Source organism: Diceros bicornis, chromosome 24, assembly GCF_020826845.1.
Source record: "Diceros bicornis minor isolate mBicDic1 chromosome 24, mDicBic1.mat.cur, whole genome shotgun sequence".
In the NCBI taxonomy this organism is placed as follows: domain Eukaryota; kingdom Metazoa; phylum Chordata; class Mammalia; order Perissodactyla; family Rhinocerotidae; genus Diceros; species Diceros bicornis.
Window position 1 is genome coordinate 49,454,253 of NC_080763.1, and position 21,359 is coordinate 49,475,611.

The window sequence follows — 21,359 nt, forward strand, 5'->3', positions numbered from 1 at the left end:
CAGCCTCGCTGCCCATAGCTGCCTGACCTGCTTCTCACTGCCCTGCGGGCCGCGCTGCAAACCGCCAGAAGCCCACGCCTCGTCCTCTCTGGCAGGAAGTTTCCGTCTGATTTTGAACTGAACCTTGTACGGCTCTGAGTACTGGAGGATTTTGAGAGCATCTTCATATTTAATGTCGTCAAAGAATATGGTTGCGCTGAGCAGCTGGTCCCCTGGAGAAAGACAAGGTGGGCCTGGGGCCTTAGCTCCCCCGGCCTCACCATCGCTGTGAGGGAAGGGTCTACAGGGGTGTGGGAAGGAGAAAGGGACACCTGCCCGGGCTGCCCAGCCCCTTCCCTCCATCAAGCCCTGGGTGGGAAGGGGTCTACCCCATTTCACAGGTGAGAAAACCCAGCACGATGAGTGGCACCAGCCTGGACACAGCTGAGCAGTCTCAGGGGGTCATCCTGAGCTCCAGGCGTGGCCCCTATCCCCCTCCAGGTACCTCCCACCCTGATAGGGACCATGGGGACCCCAGGAATGGGGCGATCATGGCACCTTCTCTCAGGCTGAAGAGCTTGGCAGCCGAGGAATCCTTTAGCACTTGCTTGACAAAGATCCCCTGGTCCCCACCGCCGGTGACGCTGTAGCCACTGGCTCCAGCCTCCACCTCGGTCTTCAGTGTCACTTCTGTCGCCTCCTGCATGGACTGGAGCAGAAGCACGTCAGGGCCGTGGTGAGCATGTGTTTGTCCCATCACGGGCATCAGTGCTGGGGGCTGCCTCCCCTGAGGATGGGGACCCCAGAGTCCTGTCCATCATCCAGGTGACACAGGGCAAGGGTAGGGCCCCCAGCCAGGTGTATCCAACTTTGGAGGAAGCCAGCTGCAGGCAGCCTCAGGTGGGAGGGGCCTCCTCTTGTCCCCGCCCCACCTGCCAGGACCCAGGAGCAGCCTGGTCTTGGCCCCCATCCAGGCCCAGTGCAGCTCGCTGAGCAGAAAGGAGAGGCTTCTGCACACAGGGGCCAAACCCTCTCCCGTTGGCTCACTGTTTGCTCTTCACACTCGTTCCAAGCACTGATCGCACACCAGGCAGCTGGTGCTCAAACCAAGGAGGGTCATAAACGCCGAGGAAAGTACAGCAAACAGTGTGGCTGGTCTGACCTTGGAGATGATGGGGGCCTCGGGGACCGGCAGAGCTTTAGAACTGCTGGGGCCGCCAATGACAGAACAGGCTGCCTCAGGAGGCAGTGCACCTACTGCACTGGGTGCCCACAGAATCTAGCACCTTCTGTGGCCTGTGTACACAGCAGGCAGCAGCCTTACCCATTGTACAGCTGAGAACACTGAGGTCTGTGCATCTCGGTCCACCTGGCCAGGAGTCCGGGCTCTTCATCACAGGAGTAGAGGGGTCTTGGTGGAAGCCTGGACCAGCCCTCTGGAACCCCTCCCCACCACTCCCACAGGCCTGATGAGGGGGACGAGCATGCCCTTGCACAGGACACAGTGGCTCACTGCCAGCCTCCTTGCCCCCCTCCTTCTGGTTTTGGCCCAGGTCACCCTGGCTGGAGCCCTTTGGAGGGGTCACTCCCCTGACCCTCAGCTGCCGCCATACCCACCTCTGGATGGCTCATCCTGGAAAATGTCCGTGAGTCCCCTGAATCTCGCTTCCACCAGGATCTCCGCCTCCCTGAGGAGGCTTGCCTGCTCGGCGTGTCTTCCTGCAGCCACAGACACAGGGGTCACACACCAGCCCCAGCCCAGGGGGCAGGGGGACTCGGGGAGGCCAGGAGAGCCCAGCTCAAAGGGCCCAGAACCCCCAGAGCACAGCTGTGGGCAGAGGGAGCTGAGGCCCTCCAGGGAGATGGTGACTCAGGGCCTCGGTGCTTCCTGACAGGGCCACACCCAGGGAAACCCCACGGTAACTGGGGTTTTGTGTGGAGCAGGGTAAGAAAGAAATACAAGCAGGACAAGAACGCATCCGTCAGTAAACACGTCTTCCCCAAGGCCCTCGCCTCGTCCTCCTCTCCAGAGGTGGCCGTGGGGACCCTGTCTGTGTCTCCTTTCCAGAGATGGCATGTGTGCGCATACAGCCTGTGCCATGCTACACGCAGAAGCATGAGGTCTGTTCCCTACACGCACACACACGTGCGCCACCATGACTGTGTCTTGGCCAACTGCAGGGAGGGGTCCTGGGGGAAGTGGTGCAGAGGGGTCAGAAAGGATGGCCCAGTGGGCAGCAGGGCAGGGCGGCAAGGCTGCTCAGACACACGTATGAGTTGCCCACACAGGGTGATGCGGGAGGAGGAAGGCCCCATGCCTGGGCCTTCCCTCAGCCTGGGGGTCTCTGTCCAGCAGGCTTACCAGGGGTCCGAAGCCAGTACCCTCAGTGGCGTATTCGTAGACAGGTGAGGACCCCTGTGGCCGTGGCCGAACGGTCTCGTCCACAGGCCCTTCAGTCACCTAGCAGAAGAGAATCAGGTTACCCTTAGCCACTTGGGCTCTGCTCAGGCCCAGAAAGGATGGGTGCGGGGCTATAAGTGGAACATGCGGCCTCCCTGGGGTTCACTTACAGAGTGGTCCTCCTCGGTCTCTGCATCTGGCTCCCCGGGCTGCAGCTGCCGGCCAGACACTGTGGAGAGAGAGGCTGAGTCAGTGGAGCCACGCAGGTGGCGGGATCAGATGGTGGACCTGGGGGTGGGGGCCCAGGAGGGGACATCTACCATGGAGGTGGTGTAGCCCCATCCTGGACACTGGGTCTGAGTGCACACACAGGGGTGGGGAGGATCCACAGTCACTGGGCCGGGGAGGTGGTGATATCAGGTCAGACGGCAGTGAGCCAGCACCAGGGGAGCTCAGACAAAGGAGAGAGACTTCACTGATTTAGTCCAAGAAAGTTACTAAACACACACACACAACAGTAGTCACTGTGAGGGGGAATCAGAGTCCAGAGTTGCCCCAGTGTGTAACCTAGAACATCCGACATTCAACAAAAACTTACAAGACCTGCAAAGACACAGGATGTATGATCCACACTGAAGAGCGAAGCAGTAACGGACACTGTCTTGAACATCCACAGGGGTTAGATTTAGCACCGACTTCAAAGCAACTATTATAAATTTGTTTAAAAAACTAAAGGAAACCACGTTTAAAGAATGAATGGAATACATGATGACAATGGCTCAATGAAGAGAGAATGTCATAAAGAAACAGAAATCATAAAAAAAGCCAAGTGAAAATTCTGGAGTTGAAAATCTACTGGAGGGGTTTAAGAGCAGATCTGAGACACCAGAAGAAAAAAACGAAAAACGTGTAGATTAATAGAAATTAACCAATTTGAAGAACAGAGGAAAAATGAACAGAGCCTCAGAGATCTGTGGGACAACAGTAAGAATACCAATATACGTGTAAGAGAAGTCTCAGAAGGAAAGGAGGAAGAGAAAGAGGCAGAAAAATATTTGAAGAAATAAAGGCTGAGGATAACCTACAGATCCAAGAAGCTCACAAACACCGATAGGAAAACAGAGAGAGATCCAGACTAGACACATCACAGTCAAAATGTGTAAGAGAAAAAGAAAATTTTGGAAGCAGCAAGAGAAAAATGACCCATCCCATATAAGGGCACAAGAATACAATTTACATCTGACACCATGGAAGCTAGAAGAAAGTGGAACAACATACTCAAATTGCTGAGAGGGAAATGTTGTCACCCAAATTCTATATCTAGCAAATGATCCTTCAACATAAAGGCAAAATAAGGACATTTGCAAATGAACAAAGTCTGGGAGAATTCATTGCTAGCAGATCTGCCTTACAAGGAGTGCTAAAGGAACTGACACCAGATACTAACTCAAATCCACAGAAAGAAATGAGGAATGGAGAAAATGGTAAAAATGTGGGCAACTATAAAAACCTCTATAAATAAATCCTTTTCCTCATTCCATCTCTTAACTTCTTTAAAAGACATAAGATTGTATACAGCAGGGTTGGCAAACTTTTCTTGCTATTTCTTGCTTTTAATAGCTATTTTAGGCCTTGCAGGCCATCCCATCCCTGATGTGGCCCTCCAGGTGCAGCACAGAAGCAGTTGCAGACACCCGGAAATGAATGAGCAAAGCTGCGTTCCAACCAAACTTCACTCACAAAACAAACAACAGGCTGCATTTAGTGCACAGCCCATAGTCTGTCAACTCCTCGCATAGGGCAATAATTCTAACGCCATATTTTGGGACTATAACATATATAGATGTAATATACATATGACAATAATAGCAAAAAGGAGGGGGAGGAAAAAGGAGATATGTTTAATCAGAATTTCTATAGTTTACCAGAATGAATGAAATATTGCCTAGGGCTAGGAGTGGGAGAAGGCACTGACTGTAAACAGGCTCAAGAGAATTTGGAGGTGATAGAAATGTTCTAGAACTGGATTGTAGTGGTTGCACAGCTCTATAAAGTTACTAAAAACGACTGAATTGTACATTTACAATGCATGGGCTTTATGATATGTAAATCATACCTCAATAGAGCTGAAAAAGATAACTAACTGCATAAAATAAAAATAATAAAATCTAGAATTAACATATGCAGAAGTAAAGCATATGACAACTACATGAAGGATGGGGTTGGTGGTAAAGGCAGTTTCTGCTGTAAAGTTCTTATATTGTGCACGAGGTAGAATAATGCTATTTGAAGGTTACTGTGATGAGTAAAATGTACATAGTATAAACCATAAAGCAATCATTAAAAAAATGCATAGCTAATAAGCCAATATGGAAAGAAAATGAAATAGTAAAAGCAATACATTATCTATAAATACATGTAAGTGTATCTATTGTGTATATACAAATATATACAATGTATACATAGTATAAAATATATAAATATATATGTATTACGTATATTATTGAGCAGTTACATATGTGTAAATATATTTAATTAATGCTAAAACAAGGTAAGGAAAGAGGGAAAAAGGAGCAAAGAACGGATGGGACAAAATAGAAAGCAATTAACAGGACGGTAGGATTTAAACCAACCATATCAACAATTACATTAAATATGAAGGGACTTAAAATTCCAATCAAAAGGTAGAGATTGTCAGAAGAGAGAGAAAAGCAAGACGCAACTATATGCTATCTACATGAAATGGACCATAAATATACAGATACAGATGGGTTAAAAGTGAAAGGAAAGAAAAATATATAGCATGCAAAAACTACTCATAACATTTCATAATGATAAAGGGGATAATTCATCAAAGAACATAATAAACCTAAGTCTGTACACACCTAAGAACAGAGGTTAAAAACATGGAAGTGAAAACTGGCAATACTGCAAGGGCAAATAGACAAACCCACAATCACAGTCGGAGACACTGACACTCCCCTCCTAGTCGACAGCCTCATGAAATAGAACAGGGAAGACCAAGTTGATACTTAGGGATTGCTCGGCCTGACAAGAGCAGAATACACATTCCTTTTAAGTGCATACGGGACATTCACCAAGACAAACTATATGCTGGTTCATTAAAAATGTCTCAATAAATTTAAAATAATTTAAATTGTACTAGGTATTTTCTCTGAGCCCCACTGGAATCAAGGCAGTATGGTATAAACATAAAGATCAATGGAACAGAATAGAAAGTCTGGAAGAGTCCCACACTTTGTATGGTCAATTGATTTTTGACAAAGCAGCCAAGTTATTTCAATAGAAAATTAATAGTCTTTTTAACAATGGTGCTGGGATAACTGAATATTTATTTGGGAAAAAAAAATAAAACCCTGAACCCTTACTTCACATCACATATAAAAATTAACTCAAAATGAATCATAGGGCTAAATGTAAAACCTAAAACTATAAAACTTCTACAAGAAGTTGAAAACATAGGAGAAATTCTTTGCCACCTTGGCGGAGGCAAAGTTTTCCTAAGCAGGATACAAAAGGTGTGAGTCCTAAAAGAAATGTGATAAATTATATTTCATCATAATTAAATACTCCTCGTCTTGAAAGACATTCTTAAGACAATGAAAAGGTAATGCATATATCTGACAAAGGACTTGCATCCAGAAGAATTCCTACAAATCAATAGAAAAAGTCAAAAAAATCAATCAAAAATGGGTAAAAGATTTGGACAGACACTTCACAAAAGAATATGTACCAGTAGGCACAAGAGGGTCAACATCTTTAGCCATAGGAAAATGCAAATTAAAACCAATGGCACAAAGATCCCAGAACCAGACTGACACAGATATAAAGCTAAGGGAAATAGATGATCTTTTCAATAACTGGTGCTGGGTCCACTAGATATCCATATGGAAAAATATTAATCTCAACTCATACGTCAGCCACAAAAAACTATCAATTTCATGTGGATTGTAGATCCAAAGTTGACGGTTTAACAAAAAAGCATCCAGAAGATAAAACAGAATGACTTTGGGGACACGAAAAGCACTAGCCCTAAAGGAAATGACTGATAAATCTGTCTACATTAAAATGAAGAGCTTCTGTTCATCAAAACACACCACCCAGAGAGTGAAAAGTCAAGCCATGGATTGGGCAAAGAGATTTGCAATACATTTACCAAACAAAGGGCTGCCACCCAGAATGTACAAAGACTTCCTGGAAACCAAAAGAAAAAGACAGATAACCCAACAGAAAAATGGGCAAGCAAACTCTGGAAGTACAATTCACAAAAGAAGACCTCCAACTGGTCAATTAACCTGTGGACAGGCGCTCAGCATCCATAGTCATCACACAACAAGGAGACAGCTGAAATGAACAAGGCTGGCCACACCGCAACATGTAGAGCACGGGAGGCAACTGCAACTCCCCCCGTTGTAGGTGCTGGGGGGAACTGACAGTCACTTTGGAAAACAGCCTGGCAGTGTCTGCTAGTCTAACACTTCCGGCCCCGCCCTGTGGTCCCCCCTCCACACGCAACAGAAACACATATGGTCCCCAAAAGACAGGTACCAAAATGTGCACCTCAGCACTACCGTAGAACCCAGAAATCAGAAAGACTCAAATGTCCATCAACAGGGCCGGCCCGTGGCTTAGCGGTTGAGTGCACGCGATCTGCTGCTGGTGGCCCGGGGTTCGGATCCCAGGCACCCACCAGCGCACCGCTTCTCCGGCCATGCTGAGGCCGCGTCCCACATACAGCAACTAGAAGGATGTGCAACTATGACATACAACTATCTACTGGGGCTTTGGGGGAAAAATAAATAAATAAAAAATTTTTTAAAAAATGTCCATCAACAATAGAATGAAAAAAAAATGTGGGTATTTGTCCAACGGAATATTATATGGCAATGCAAATGAATGAACTGCTTCTGCGGCATGTGGTGAATCTCACACACACAATGTGGAGACAGAGCTGGCTGTGCCAAGAGCTCACACAGAGCTGTACCACACGGAGCTTGGATTGCACAGCCCTGCTCCCGTGAGCACCCCTTTGGGGAGGGCAGAGCCAGCCAGGCAGGGCCCCTGGCTGTGGTACGAGGCTACACCAGTGTGTCCACTTTGGGAAAATGTCTCAAGCTACATACTTAGGATGTATACTCTTTTTCAAGAAAAATTTTTAAAATTCTACATAAAATTGACATGAGGCAATTATAAACTTTATGCCAATAAATCTGAAAATTTAGACGAATTGGACATATTCCTAGAGAAACACCCCGCCAACAGGCGCAGGGAGAAAGACCATCTGAATAGTTCTGTAATGATTGAACAATCAAATCCCTTATTTAAAACCTTCCCACAAGCAGACCCAACCGCCTCCCCCCAACTGTACTAAATATTCAAAGGAAAGCACTGATCTCTCAGCAGCTCTGGAGGCCCTCCCCCGTGTGACCGCATTGCTGGTGACCAGGGGACACGAGTGCCCACTCCCGCCCCACCAGGCCAGCAGAGCGTGGAGCGCAGAGGGAGCGAGCCCCTGCCCACGGGATGGGCACTCGGCCTGACCGGGATTGGGCGCGTCCCTGTCCCCACGGAGCGGGTCCTGGCAGAAGTGCCGTTTGCCTGCTACGCTCTGGCCAATTTGCAGTGTGCCCATGAGCAAGCCTGACCTCTCTCTGAGCCTTGATTTCCCCAAGCATGTCTGAGGGCCGCTCTGCCCACCCAGAAGAACCTGAGGGGCTGCGCTGTGGAGGGGGGTTGAGGAGGGGGAGGTGCGGAGGGGGCGGCGGCGGGAAGGCGTCGCCAGCTGGGGAGAGAGAGTTCTTGACTCCGCCTCTGGGCCTTGCCAGAGGGCGTGGCGGGGAGCGGAGACTGCTCCCCTGCGCGGAAGCCAAGGGGGAGCTTGGCAGAGGCGGCTGACTCCACTCTCTCTGCCCTCAGTTTCCCTTCCAGTTCTGCCCAGACCCTCACCCCTGATCCCCAGAGTGGGTGCGCTGTGGGTAAGCAATGAGGAAACAGGCTGGGAGACGGGAGGCCACTTGCCCGAGGTGGCTCGTTCCGCAGGAGGTGGAGCAGGGACACGGCAGGGGCTGAGTCCAGACACGGCGGCGCCCCCGCCCCCAGCCGTCGCGGGGACCGGTCTCCCGGCGCTGCCTCCCCGCCCGCCCCACCCGGGGCCGCCTGGGGGGCGTCGGAGGGTCCCTGCCGGCCTGGAGGTGGGGCCTGCGCCGTCGGGGGCGGGGCTCAGGCAGCCCCAGCACGGGGGTGGGGAGGTCTGCGGAGCTCCGGGTTACGCCCAGAAACCCGCCCGCTCCTCCCGCCGCCGCCGCCGCCGCCGCCGCCAAGTCAGACAGCAAAACAGGAGCGCATCGCCCCTCCCGGCCGGCAGGCGGGTCCCTGGGGCGGCGGTCGCGCAGACCGGGAAGGGCTCTGGAAGGCGGCTGCTGGATCAGGGGAGCCAGGCCGGGAGTGCAGACCGGCCGGCGGGCGGGGCCTCGGGCTGGGCGCCGTGTGCTGGGGGGCGCGCTGCGGGGGAAGGCCCCGTGGTCGGCCCTGAGAAGCTGCACCCCAAATCTGCTCCAGGGAAGTCTCCTGGGCGTCGAGGGCTGCACCCCCAAATCTGCTCCAGGGTCCCGTGGGTATCGAGGGCTGCACCGCAAGTCTGTTCCAGGGGAGTCCCGTGGGCATCAAGAGCTGCACCCCCAAATCTGCTCCAGGGGTCCCGTGGGCGTCGAGGGCAGGGTGAGGAAAGGTGTTTACAGCTGGGAAGCCGGGGCACACCCTGCGCTGGGAACCCAAGGGGAGGAGAGAGGCGCAGCCAGCCCTGCTCCAGCTGGCCCGCGAGCCTCGTCCTGCCTGCTGGGCCCACGCAGGCCAGTCCCACCCTCACAACCACCCCCTGGGTGGCACTGAGCCCTGTGCCCACGGTAGGGATGAAGCTCAGGGCTCAGGGAGGCAGCAGGCCCAGCTCGGCCCAGCCCAAGGCCACACCGCTGGGAGGTTGCCAGGCTGTGGTTTTAAGCTATGGGTCCCTCTGCGCCCCTTAAGGCAGAACCCCGGGGCTGGCAGGAGCCTGGCCCAGGGACACACAGACAGGAAGGAGGAAATCCTGCCTGCCGTGGGGCAAGGCTGCAGCAGCCCTGCCAGCTTTGACCTGCGCCCCTGGGGAGGAAAGAGCAGGCACCCCAGTACCCCCCAGAGCTTCGTCCTCCCAGGCCCCAGGTCTTGAGGGGCCCTCACCTCAGCTCTGAGTGCAGGGGAGGCGTCCTGTCAGCCTGCTGGACCTGGCCCTGGCACCCCGCCGGCCCCAGACAGCCTCTGAAGCAGGGCAGCCCCAGAGTCACCTCAAATAATGACAATCATAATAAAGCCCCACTTCACAGAGGACATGGAGGTGACATGCCAAGCCAGGCCCAGCAAGTGTGGCTGCTGGCACCTGGTGCCTCCCCACATGCCCTTTCCCCTCCTCCGCCCCGGCAACCTAGCTGCTAACCCGCTCCGTCCAGCTCCTAACCCGAACCTGTCCTGGGCCTCAGACACCACTGGAACATCCCACTCCTGCAATGCAAACTGGTACCCCGGGGGAGTGACCCCAGGTCAGGCCTTAACCACTCCAGGGTGGAGGGCCTGGGGGCCACGGGATGAGTGGGGGCTGGGCTCGCCATCAGCAGAAAAGCCTCACTCCCAAGAACTGGAATATTCTGGGTTGGGGCCTCCAGGAAGTGTGTCTGGGGAGGGTTCAGAGCCACGGAGAGGTGCTCTGCTGGCTAGGGGAGCAGGTGAAGGGGGATGCAGGAAGGGGGGCATTTGCCCAGGATGACTTCTCCAGACTCACCTTGCCCACAGGGCTCTGGACTGAGTTGGGGACTCTCTCACTAGCCCCCAGCCAAGTAGGAGTTCTTGGAGGGCCCAGAGTAGGGTCACACATGGGTGGGGCAATTTTGCTTAAACAAAACCCAAGTTTGCATCCAAACTGGCTGCCCCTGGGGCCCAGCTCCAGCCTCCACATGGGACGAGGTATGGAGGTATGGTGGGTGCGTTTGCATGTCACCAGGGCAATGGTGGGACTGGGGACCCATGGGAAGAGGTGGGAAGAGGGCCGCAAAGGGGGCCCTAGATGGCGGCCTGAGTGCATGCCTACGTGTGCATGTGCGCAAGAGCTCATGCGAGGGCATTTGCTCACAGGGTCTTCATGCTCACATGCAGGGGTGTGTGTGGACATGTGTGTCTGGGCCTGGGACCCTCCTTGGAGCACCAGTGCACAGTCCCGGGGGAGGCCACCAGCTGGCCCAGGGAACTATGGGAGTGGGACCCCCAAGGGAGGCTCACCCTTTAAGGACGCTGCCCTCGGGGCTTGGAGCCCAGTGCCCACACGGGCACATGGACGCTCGAGCCTCACCCTATCCTGGAAGTTCACGAGGAAAGTGCTCGGCTGACTCGTCATGAGACCTTTAGACTTTCCTAAGCAACAGCCGCAGGCCACGAGGGCTTCCCCAGCTCTCCCCGATGTTTCTCAAGATAACACTGCTGCATGGGGAGGCTGGCCCTGGCTCCTGCTTCTGCCTCAAAGGCTCCAGAAGGGCCGGGGAGCCAGCCTCAGTCCCCCTAGACCTGGGTGCGCCTAGACCTGGGGGCAAGGGCTCCTCAGCCACCTCGCAGCCACTCCCACTGCAGCCCCAGCTGAAACCAGGAGTCTTACACATCACCCTCTCCCGCCACACCCCTCTGTAGCTCCCTGGTGCCACCCATCGGTCAGCCTGGCCTTGGAGCCTCTCCAAGCCAGGTTGTTCAACCTCTGCAGCCCCCCAGCCCTCAGGCTGCTGCCTGGGTCCCAGATCTTTGAGCAGAGCAGCGCTCCAAGGCCAGGCTCTCTCCCCCACTCTGCACATTTTACATGCTGTTTCCTCCACCAACTCACAGACTGAGCCTAGCCGCCCTGCCATCGCTTCTGGCCACTGCCTGGTCCCTGGTCCCCAGAACACTGCTCACCAAGCACTCAGAGCCTGGCACACAATAGGTGCATAACGGCACACAGTAGGTGCATAACGAATGCTAGTGCAGGGAGTGGATGGGGAGAGGAGGGAGGGAGCAGGGCAGATCTCCTGGAAAGGGGCAAGTCCCGCCCAGCCTGAGGGTGCTGGGTGGGGGGGGCCTGGGAGGGGCAGCAAGTGGGCCCAGCGCATTTCCTTCTGCACCTGGAGAAACTGAGGCCTGGGGCAGGCATGCCAGCCCACCAACCCCAAGGGGACCAGCAGCCAAAAGGAGCCGCCCCATGCTCCTTTTCACCCCAGACGGGCCAAGTGGGCCCGAGCCTGTTTGCCTCTCTGGGGAGACGCCAGGCACAGTGTGACCCTGGGACAGGGTCCCCACACCCACCTGGCACCTGCAGGTAAGCAGGCCTGGGCTTGCTTGACCCTCCCTCCCACGCCCCACCAGGAACCCCAGTGCACCAAACAAGGACAGAAGCCAACATCTGAGGACCCCCCTGCAGGCCACATGGTCCAGCCTTGGGTATCTGCCTGTCCTGGGACTGAAGAGGGCTGGTGCCCTCGGCCACCGTGACCTGGCCCGCCTGCCCTTCCAGCATCAGCTGGAGCTGGGGCTGGGGCAGGGCAGGGGTCAGGGAGATGCCTGGCCCAGCTCTGCCCCCTGCTCCGAAGCCCCACGCCAGGCCCCCACAGGCCCGCTGGGTTGTCAGCCGGGCAGGCGCCAAGGGCTGGACCCGGGAAGGGGGCTGGGGGCAGGGGTGCGGGGGTAAGAACAGAAGACAGCGCAGCCGCTTACCGAGGCCGACGTCCTCCCAACTTGCCCAGAAGTGAAGATCCCAAGCTGGCGGCTCCCTCCTGCTGCCTGCCTGGTCCCGCCCCTCCCAGGCCCTCCCTCCATTGCCCGCCCTCAGGCTTCCTTCTGGGGCAGGGAGCCCTGCCAAGCCCCCCTGGCCCCACCAGAGTGAGTGGGTGGCCCCCTTACAGGCCCCGGGCTGGCCCAGGCCCCTGCCCCTCAGCTTCAAGGAGCTGGGGACCCTGCCCCTCCCCCAGAGAACCCCCCCAGCGTGAGCAGCTGACTGAGGGAGGAAACGCCCTCCCAGCACGGGGATGTCTGAGTCACTACCACCGGCCCTGCCCTATCCGGTCCGGTCCAGTCCAGTCCTGCTGTGTGGACAGACAGGTAGACAGACTCCGATGTCAGACAGGACCCTCTGGCAGGCTACGCAAAGGCCCTGCGCCTCAGTTTCCCAGTAGGTGCCAGAGCAGAGGTTTGGAACTGGCGGGCCTGGGGTACAGGGTGCAGAGAAGTGGGGGCACGCCCGAGGGGCAGACGGGGCCCTTCCAGGAGGGACCTGAGATGGGCACAGATTCCTGCTCCATCTGGCACCTGGGGCTTCACCACAAGGCCCCTCACCTCAGGCTCTGCTGAGACCCCTGCCCAGGGCACAGCCAGCCCTGTCCGCAGACAAGGCCACCAAGGCCAAAGCAGGGCAGGCCCGGCCCACCCGTGGGTCAGTGACCCTGCGGAAGGAGGCCTCAGCCAATGCCCACTTGCCTGTGCCCCTCGAGGGCAGCCTGACCCGGGAGGAAACTCAGCAGCCCCCACTCCTCAAAGCCCCAGGACATTGGTGAGCTGGGTGTGGTGGGGCCCTGGAACCAGCATTTTTAACAACCCCACCCCACTCATTTGGATATAAGTGGTGGCTGAGGAGTCCCCAAGTCCAAAGACCCCAAGCCACCTGCTCCCCAGAGCTCCGACTGCCTGGCCTGCCACCTCCTATCACCTCACCCCACAGTCCCCCCCGGGACCCTCAGCCCCGCCCCAGGCGCGGAGTGGGTAGGAGGATGCGGGTTCCTTTTCCAGGCCCCTGTGGGCTCTGGGATCCCGGCAGTCCCCAGCAGGACTGCACTGGCTATACTATCTGCAGATCTCCTGCAGGATCCCAGGGCTGCCCTGCCTGTGCCCCACCGCCCCTCAGGGGGCGGCCCCCTGTCTGTGGGTACCAGCACTCCACAAGCAGGTCAGAGCAGGCCCTCCACAGCTCAGAGGCCCAGCCTGGGGTGCGAGGGTGGTGAGGAGTCAGGCCCAGCCCCAGGGAGGGCATTGATGGGACCGCCCGCACCCACGTGGCCACCACACCAGGCCAGGGTCAGCAAGGCAGCCACAGAGCTGGGGACTCCTGGGGCAGCTGAGGGCAGCAGGCACAGAAAGGAGCTGCTGGGGAGGGGGCCCCCAACCCCGACACGAGAAGCCAGGAGTGGCCTGAGGTGGGGCAACAGCAAGGGAAGGGCCCTGGCCACTCGGAGGGCTCCCTGGTAGGGAGAAGGCCCCCACCAGCCCAGGGCTCCGGGGGGACAAACGGGGTGAGAGGACCTGGGCAGGCCCCCAGTCTAATAACTTAGCGGGTCACAAACGACTCTATTTACAGTGAGACAGGAAAGCCGGCCAGGCCTGCTGGCTGTGACCCCACCCACCCCCATGGCCTAGACACCTCTCACCTGGGAGCTCTTTGTTTACTGCCTGACACCCCACCAGACCGTCACCGCCCCCAGAGCAGGGCCCACTGGCTGACTCAGCACAGCCCAGAGGCTGAGCTAGCTGGCAGGAGGGGGAGGATGCTGGCAGGAAGGGGCTCATCCCACCGCCTTCTCTCCTCAGCCTGGGTGCCCCAAACCAGTCGATCCACGCCCCCATCCCCCTGAACCCCACCGCCTCCCCTGGCTCCCCTGCCGCTGCCTGGCCCTGGACCACTGCAATAGCCTTAATCGGGCCCCCACCTCATGCCACCAGAGGGAGGTGCACCACCAGACTCCCACTGCCATGTGGCCTGCAGGCTGGGGCCTCTCCTCCAGCCACACCCCTCCCCAACATCCTAGGCTCTGCTCCCCCACCACAGGCCCTCTCCAGACTCCCAGCGTGTGCTCTGCCCGGAGCCCTCGCAGCTCCGACCCCGGACTCTCTCCCCAGAGGCAGCCAGCGCCAGCAGCCCTTGGCCAGTGCTGTGCACATGTGGCTCCCAGGCTGACTGCTGGCAGGACAGTGCAGACGCTGGCCGGCCGGGAGCACTGGGCAGGAACGGAAAGAGTCAGGCTGGAAGCACAGGGCTCTGGGTCAGGACCACTGTGACCTTCTAGGGGCAAGAGCCAGAGGGCCACCGCTCACCCTGCCCCTGGGCTGGCGTGCAGTCCCGCAGGGGGCATACCGGGCTCCCCAGCAGGTAAGGGCTCTGGGCAAGGCCCTGCCCACCTGCCTCAGCCCCCAGGGACCCCACCTGCCAGACCCCTGGCTCCATGTGGCCAGGTTCTGTGGGCAGGCAGGTGCTGGGCCAGCTGAAGGGGCAGAGGGCAGGGCATCTGCTGAGCTGCCATACTACGGGTCCTAAGATCCAGGCTCACAAGCACGTGCCCGCCGATGCCCACTGCATGCGCAATGGTCACTCAAAGCTGCCTGGACCCCCTGGCTCCTGCTAGAGTCACCAAGGGAAGTCGGCTGCTGGCAGGGGCCAGGCAGGGCCAAGGCAGCTGATAGTGAACCAGCTGGCAAGGAGACTGGGGCTGAGCGTGGCATTCTCAGGGGATGTGTCACGGAGGAGCCCTTGGGTGCTGGTGCCACCCAGGAGCAAGGCCTGCTGGGAAGGGAGCCGCCCTTGAGGGCTCCCGCGGCCAGGCACCCGTAGGAGGCCATCCTCTTCCCCACGCTAGGAGGGGTCCAGCAAGGCTGGCAGCTCTTGGGAAACAAGGTGATCGCCAGGGTGAGGGGAGGTGCGGGAAGGGGCAGAGCACCCAGAGCCGGATGCAGGCAGCCCACGGTCTGACCCCGACCCTGGCAGGCAGCCAACTGGGGGCTCAAGCCCCAGACAAAGGAGCCTTGACCTGGCCAAGCAGGGCCAGCCGCCAGCGCCTGGGCAGCCCTTCCGGCGGACAGTGGGCCTGAGCAAGATGGTCAATCCTACTGCTCCGACAGGGAGGCAGGGCCCAGACGAGGACCCCACCAGGCGTCCTGTCCCCAGCCCACTCCTTTCTGAGCCTCAGCTGTCCTCTCGGCAATGGACACCAACATCCACGCTATGTCCTGGCAGGAGTGCAGCTCGAGGACCCTTCCCAAGACTCCTGCCTTGAACAGCCGCCCAGCCCGAGAGGTCACCAGCCTGCCTCCGCTGGCGAGGTGGCTGGGAGCCAGCAGCTCTGCCTACAGTCCCATCATCACCCCTGGGCGTGATGTGCCTGCCCCAGTCCCTCCCAAAAAGCTATCTGCAGAGGGGGGCCCAACGCCGCCCCCCACTCTCACATACACACACTGGGGTCAGCGTGGCCCCCTCTGGCTCCCCACAGGGCAGGAACCAGGTGGCCAGTGGGAGGGGGTGTGGGCAGGGGGTGGAAATGCCACCTCCCGCCCTGCCCCAGCCCCTCGGGCTTCTGGGCCCAGCTCCATTTTTCCATTTTAGAAAGTGCTTCTGACTATTAAATATTTACCCAGCAGGCAGATCTTTGGCTCCAGACACCTGTAGCTTCCAAAAAAAGAAAAACAAAAGGAAACCTGGAGGTAGAGGCGGGCAAGCAGGGTACCCCTGAAGGCTCACGGTGTGACCCAACCCCCGGCCAAAGGGGCAGCTGCCCTTAGAGTGGGGCGGGAGGAGGTCAGGGGAGCACAGCCGGTTCTCAGTGTGTCCAGCTGAGGTTCCCTGTCCACACTCAGCCCTCTGGGCTCGCCCTGCCCACCTCCCCCTCTCAGTCCTCAGCCTCCTCCATTTCCCACCTCCTCCCCACCTCGCTTCACCCCTTCCCATGGGGACTGCCCTGAAACCCTTTGGGACTCCCCAGTTCCCTTGGGACACAGCCCTCCCTTCTAACGGCCTGGCCTCTGCCCCTCTCCACCTTTACCCCCCACCCCTGCTCCCCAGCCAATGCTCTCTCCAGGCCTCTCCTACTCGTTGCTCTCCCCATCAGGTAGCCCTTCCTCCAGGAAGCCCTCCCTGACTCCTCCGTGCACCCGAGGCTACAGTGATAGCAGAAACCATGCCTGACTCACTTTTGCTGAATGGACAATAGTGAACTCCTGCTCCCTGATGTGTGACCTCCCAAGTCCCAGGGGTGGGTAGGCACCCCCCACACACATTACCCCTGAGCTTATGGTCTGCCTCCTCTTGCCCCCACCCAGGCAGAGGACCCAGCTGGGAGATCCAGGCTTTTCACCCCTGGAGTGGGTGGCAGGGAACCCGCCTGCACTTCTCCTTCCTGGCACCCCCAGTTTCCCACCCCCAGGCAAGCCAGCCTCAGGCTGAACCTGAAACAGAGGCTTTCAGCAAACGGCAGTTATGGAAGAAAGGATGCCGAGACGGTCGGAGTCTGAAGGAGAGCTAGGGGTGGGCCCAACAATCCAGGGGGTTTCCTGAAAGAGGCAGCGCATAGCCGGGCCCAGGATGGAAGAGCTTGGCCAGAGGAGAGAAGGCCACGGGGGCATTCCTGCTGCAGGCCCGGCCTCAACAAGCCCCAGGTGGAGTGGGCGCACACCGCTTCCGGGGCACAGGGGAGGCAGCTTTGGGGCACTGGACCTCCTATCCACTCCTCGGCCCCACCCCACCCCCTGTCCTGAGGCCTTGGGGCGGGAGCAGGCTGTCCAGCTTCAGTGTCCCCACCAGGAAAACAGCGGGGGTGCCGTCAGGAACACACATGCCATCACCAGCGGTGGCTTTGAGAATCTGCTTCCTTAAGGTATCAGGAGTGTCAGTACCCCGGCACAGGGTGACTTCCACTGCCTCCTCGGTGACCACTCCTGCCGTGGACACTTCCAGGCTGAAGAAGAGCACACGAGAGCCCTCCTGCCTGTGGGCCCCCCACCTGGTGGGGCAGGGCAGAGCCAGCACCTGTCAGACCACCGTGCAAAGCGTGTGGCACAGCCACTCCGGCCCCTGCGGAGGCCAGAGAGGCTCCACATTGGTGCAGGGCTCTGCCTCACTGCTCCGAGACTCAGTGTCCGCATCTGCAAAATAGGGATGCACCCCTCCGCCAATGTGGACAACCCAGGGAAAGCCACCAGTGTGGACAGTGCAGAGACTGGCTCGCCAGGGCTGGCACTTGGCCTCCCTGGCTACACAGCTCTACCTCTCTGCCCAGTCTCGGCCGTGGGCGGCTATGGTCACTGCTGTCCACAGATGCGAGATGCAGCCCACTGCTCCTCGCAGCCCTGAGCCCAGGGCCGTGCAGAGGCCCCCAGCCTGGCGCAGAAGACGCACCAATTGCACTGTTCTGGGGAAAGGCCCCAGTGCTGCCACGGCCCCCTGCTGAAGAGAGACCACCCAGATCCCCCCCTCATGGTGCATCACTGCACCTGGGGCCTCCCTGCACCTAGTGGGGGCTTCTTGGGGTGGGGGTCGGGGGCCCCAGGCCAAGCCAGGGGATTGCACGCGCAGGGACCCAGGCACGGAGTAGGGGGCTCCCTGTCCGTCTAGCTACCCAGCTCTGCCTCAGGAAGAAACTGGCTGCCCCTGGGATAGGAAGGGGTGTAACAGCTGAGGCCCATCACAGGGTCAAGTGGTTGGTGCCCTGCATGGGGGCGGTGCACCCAGGTGGAGCTGCTGGACTAGGGGGAGGTCAGCCTGGAAGGCGGTAGCGGGGAGTGGTGGTAGGTGGGGCCTGCTGGGACTGGCCAGGTGCAGTGGGGCTGGGTGGATCCCTGTGCGGGTATATTCCCAGCACAGCCACCAGGGGGTAGCCTCTGCATGCAGGCTGGACAAGAGATGGCTCCCTCTCCCCTGGGCCGAGGGCAGGGGTGCAGACAGCTCTGGGAGGGGTCTTCAGAGGACCTGGCATGGCTGGCCCCGGAGAACAGATTTGGACTGGATGGAAAGACCAGGGTTGGGGAGGGCCTGCCCATCTCTGGCCTGCTAGGAGGGAATTTCGGCCAGAAAAGGCCTGGGTGAAATCGCGAGGGGCGGGGGGGCGCTTATCAGGAATGCATGTTCCCTGGCCTCCTGCAAAGGGTGGGGGAGGGCCTGGGAATCTGCATGTTAGAACCCCCAGGGGCTCTGATCCAGCAGGTCTCCTACCAATGCCCCATGAGAGCCACTAACCTCATTCCCTAAGAGCAAATGGTTTTGTAGACTGGACAAGAGGAGGGAATGCCCCAGAGGCCAGGGAACCACCAAGTCAAAGCAGAGAAAAAGGGCCTCAGCTGAAGAGAGGCGCCCAGCACAGGCGTCTGCGGGGCAGGAGGTGCCTGAGATGGCCCCCAGACCCTGCAGCTTGGGAGTCTCTGGGCGGCCAGGGAGTGAGGAAGAGGCCAGTGTGGGAAGCTGGAGGCAGAGCAATGGCCCCATGTCCTTTGGGCCCCCTCTCCTCTCCCTGTGATGTGGCAGGTCCTCAGTGATGTGGCCAGGGCCAGCCACAGTCAGGAGCAGAGGACCGGGGGCCCACCAATCCACAGTGGCCATCATTCGCCCACCATCTGTCCAGGGAAAATCGAGGCATCTTGGGCTCCCATCTGGGTGAGGGAGGACCAAACAGGTGGTCAGCTGGCCCTCAGTGCTCACTAGACAAATGGGCAGCAGGAGGGGCCATGGGGCTCCTGCTGCAGCTGGAGGGGCGAACCCAGGCTGAGGGGCTCCCCTCCTCCTCTGTATCAGCAGCCCCATCATCATCATCAATCTTCATTTTCCCCAAGGAGTGGGGTCCCGCCCACGCCAATGCAGCACAGCCCCAGTCCCCCTTGCCGGCTACTGGCCAGGTGTCCTGGGTGTGGCCAGACTGCCGCATTACTGACCGGGAGCTACAAGGAGTGGCCCTGCCCGGCCCCACCCTGCCCTCCAAGATGCTGAGACATGCAGGCCCTGGAACCAGTCCTAGTGCAGGGACAGACAGATGACAGACAGACAGAGAGCACCTGGTGCCCATTCCATGGCCAGAGGCGCAGAAGGAGGGGTACTGCCCCCGGGCAACACCACCTTCCCTTACCTAGCACTGGGGGACCCTGTGGCCTGAGCTCTGACCCCACTCAGGCCCCTCGCCAAGCTCCAGACCTTAGGTCTAGCCCTGCCACAGCCACCACCTAGCCATTGACCCAGCCACACAGTAGCCACACGGTGGACCCAGCCCAGCCTAGCCTGGCAGTCCTGAGCCAAAGCCAATAGCCCTAACTCCTGGTCCAGCCAGGCTGCTCTCCCCCAAAACAAGTCAGAGAGCAGGCCAGACGGCAGTTCCCACCACCTGGTGACCCACGACCCTCACACCCCACTCACAAGTGGGACCCTCCCCAGGAGGCCCTCTCCAGGGACAAGACAAGGTCCCAGAGGGTTTCAGCAGGCGGACAGTGACAGAGAGAGAGAGACAGAAGCGGGAGCGACAGAGTGAGCAGCAGAGACGGAGAGGGGGTGCAGGCCGAGGGACAGGTAAAAGGCGAGACGCAGGAGGAGGGAGGCAGAGACCCGAGCAACCCCCGAGGCGCAGAAACGCGCGCGAGACTGCGGGCCGGTCCCCGAGGCGCCCCACCCCGGCCGGCGCCGCAGCCCGGCCCGCACTGCGCCCCCGCGCGGAGCCCACCCGCCCCGAGGGGAGCGGGCTGCAGGCGGGGAGGAGGCGCACCGCTGCCGGGGGCTCCGGGCCAGGTGGGCAGCACCATGTGGAAGCAGTCGCACATCGCGGCGGCCGGGCGGTGCGGGCCGGTGGCGGCCCGTCGCGTCCAGTCGCGGGTCCCGGCTCCGGCGCGCGGGCGGCCCGGGGCCGGGCGGGCGCCGCGCTCTGCCTCCACGGCCCTGCGCTGCGGCTGGCGGCCGGCCTCGGACTGCGGACAGAGCCGGTGCCCCGCGACCCCGCCGCCGCTCGGACCCCGCCCCGGCCCGCCCAGCCGGCCCCCGCCACTGCGGAGCGAGCGCGGGCGGCGCCCCCGGCCTCATTCAGCCCATTGGCTGCCGCCCGCCGGGCCCCGCCCCCGCCCGCCCAGGCCCCGCCCCCACCAGACTAGGGGCCCGCCCCGTCCACCCAGGCCCCGCCCCCAGACCCCGCCCGGGTCCCAACTCTAGTCCGACCCCCGCCCCAGGCCCCGCTGCAGGCCAACTCCGCCCCTAGCTTGGCCCCGCCCCGCGCCCCCAGCCGGCCTTTCCCGGCCCAAGGAATAGGCTTTGGACCTTCGCCAGGGAGGGGTTTCCAGACACCGCGCCAAAGCTCCCGGGCTCGACTGGACCCGCGCGCCACAGTCTTATCTCCCAGTTCGGAGACGGACATTTTAGACACAAGCTGGGGTGCGGGGCACCCTGGGGGGCCGTAGGGGCAGCCGGAGCCCACGGAGGCAACTGGCCTGTGATCTGACCTCCCTGGGCCTGCCCTGGGGGCTCCGGGTCTGGAAGTGTGCTCTGCGGGGTAGCACGATGCAGCGGTAGGGTAGGGGTGGGGGGTCCTGGAAGGCTAGGACCTCAGGAGTTTGAGAAGTGTTCTGGACAGAGGCAACAGAGTAGTGTGTGTGCAGAGGATGGGAATAAGGGAGCCGGCGCTGGTTCTCGGGGCTGAAAGTTCGGCCCAGTGGGGCTGGGGGCAGGGGGCAGCGGGCAGCAAGTCTGGGCGGTGGGAGCTGAGACGACACCACCCGGGTTGATAGGGAGTGTCCTTGGGGGGCACTGCTGGAAGTCAGGAGCCCTGCAAGAGGGTGGGGGCTGGTCCAGGTGGGTGATGTGAGGAGGGAGACGGAGGATCCGAGATGTTCTGGAAGCTGGCAGAGGGGACCTGGTGAGGACTGGGTTGGGGATGGGTGGGGGCCACCCTGGGCTCTAGCTTGGGTGTTGTGCAGAGGGTGGCATGTCTGGGGGAGTGGGCAGGGAGTGGGGAGGCCCAGTAGAATTCTGTTTCCTCAGGAAGTTAGCTGATGCCCAGCCTGCTGTAGACTTGAGGAAGGGCACCTTGAGGGGTATGAATCCTTCTGGGCGTGGGGGTGGGGAGCCTGGGCCAGAACAGACCCAGGAAAGCATGGCCACCGCCAAGGAGGACCATTCCTGGGCTCTGCCTGTGAT

General features: G+C 59.1%; 1 protein-coding gene across 1 annotated transcript in view; it reads right to left on the minus strand.

Moving 5' to 3' along the window:
* Positions 1–19,996, minus strand: part of AHNAK2 (AHNAK nucleoprotein 2) — a 39,787-nt gene extending 19,791 nt beyond the window's left edge. The window contains exons 1-6 of the mRNA XM_058567867.1: positions 19,942–19,996; positions 2,551–2,609; positions 2,342–2,440; positions 1,597–1,698; positions 538–688; positions 28–212 (exon numbers count right to left, since the gene is read on the minus strand). Of these exons, the coding sequence (XP_058423850.1) occupies positions 28–212; positions 538–688; positions 1,597–1,698; positions 2,342–2,440; positions 2,551–2,609; positions 19,942–19,996 (651 nt within the window). The remainder of the gene's footprint in view (positions 1–27; positions 213–537; positions 689–1,596; positions 1,699–2,341; positions 2,441–2,550; positions 2,610–19,941) is intronic.
* Positions 19,997–21,359: the final 1,363 nt, after the last annotated feature.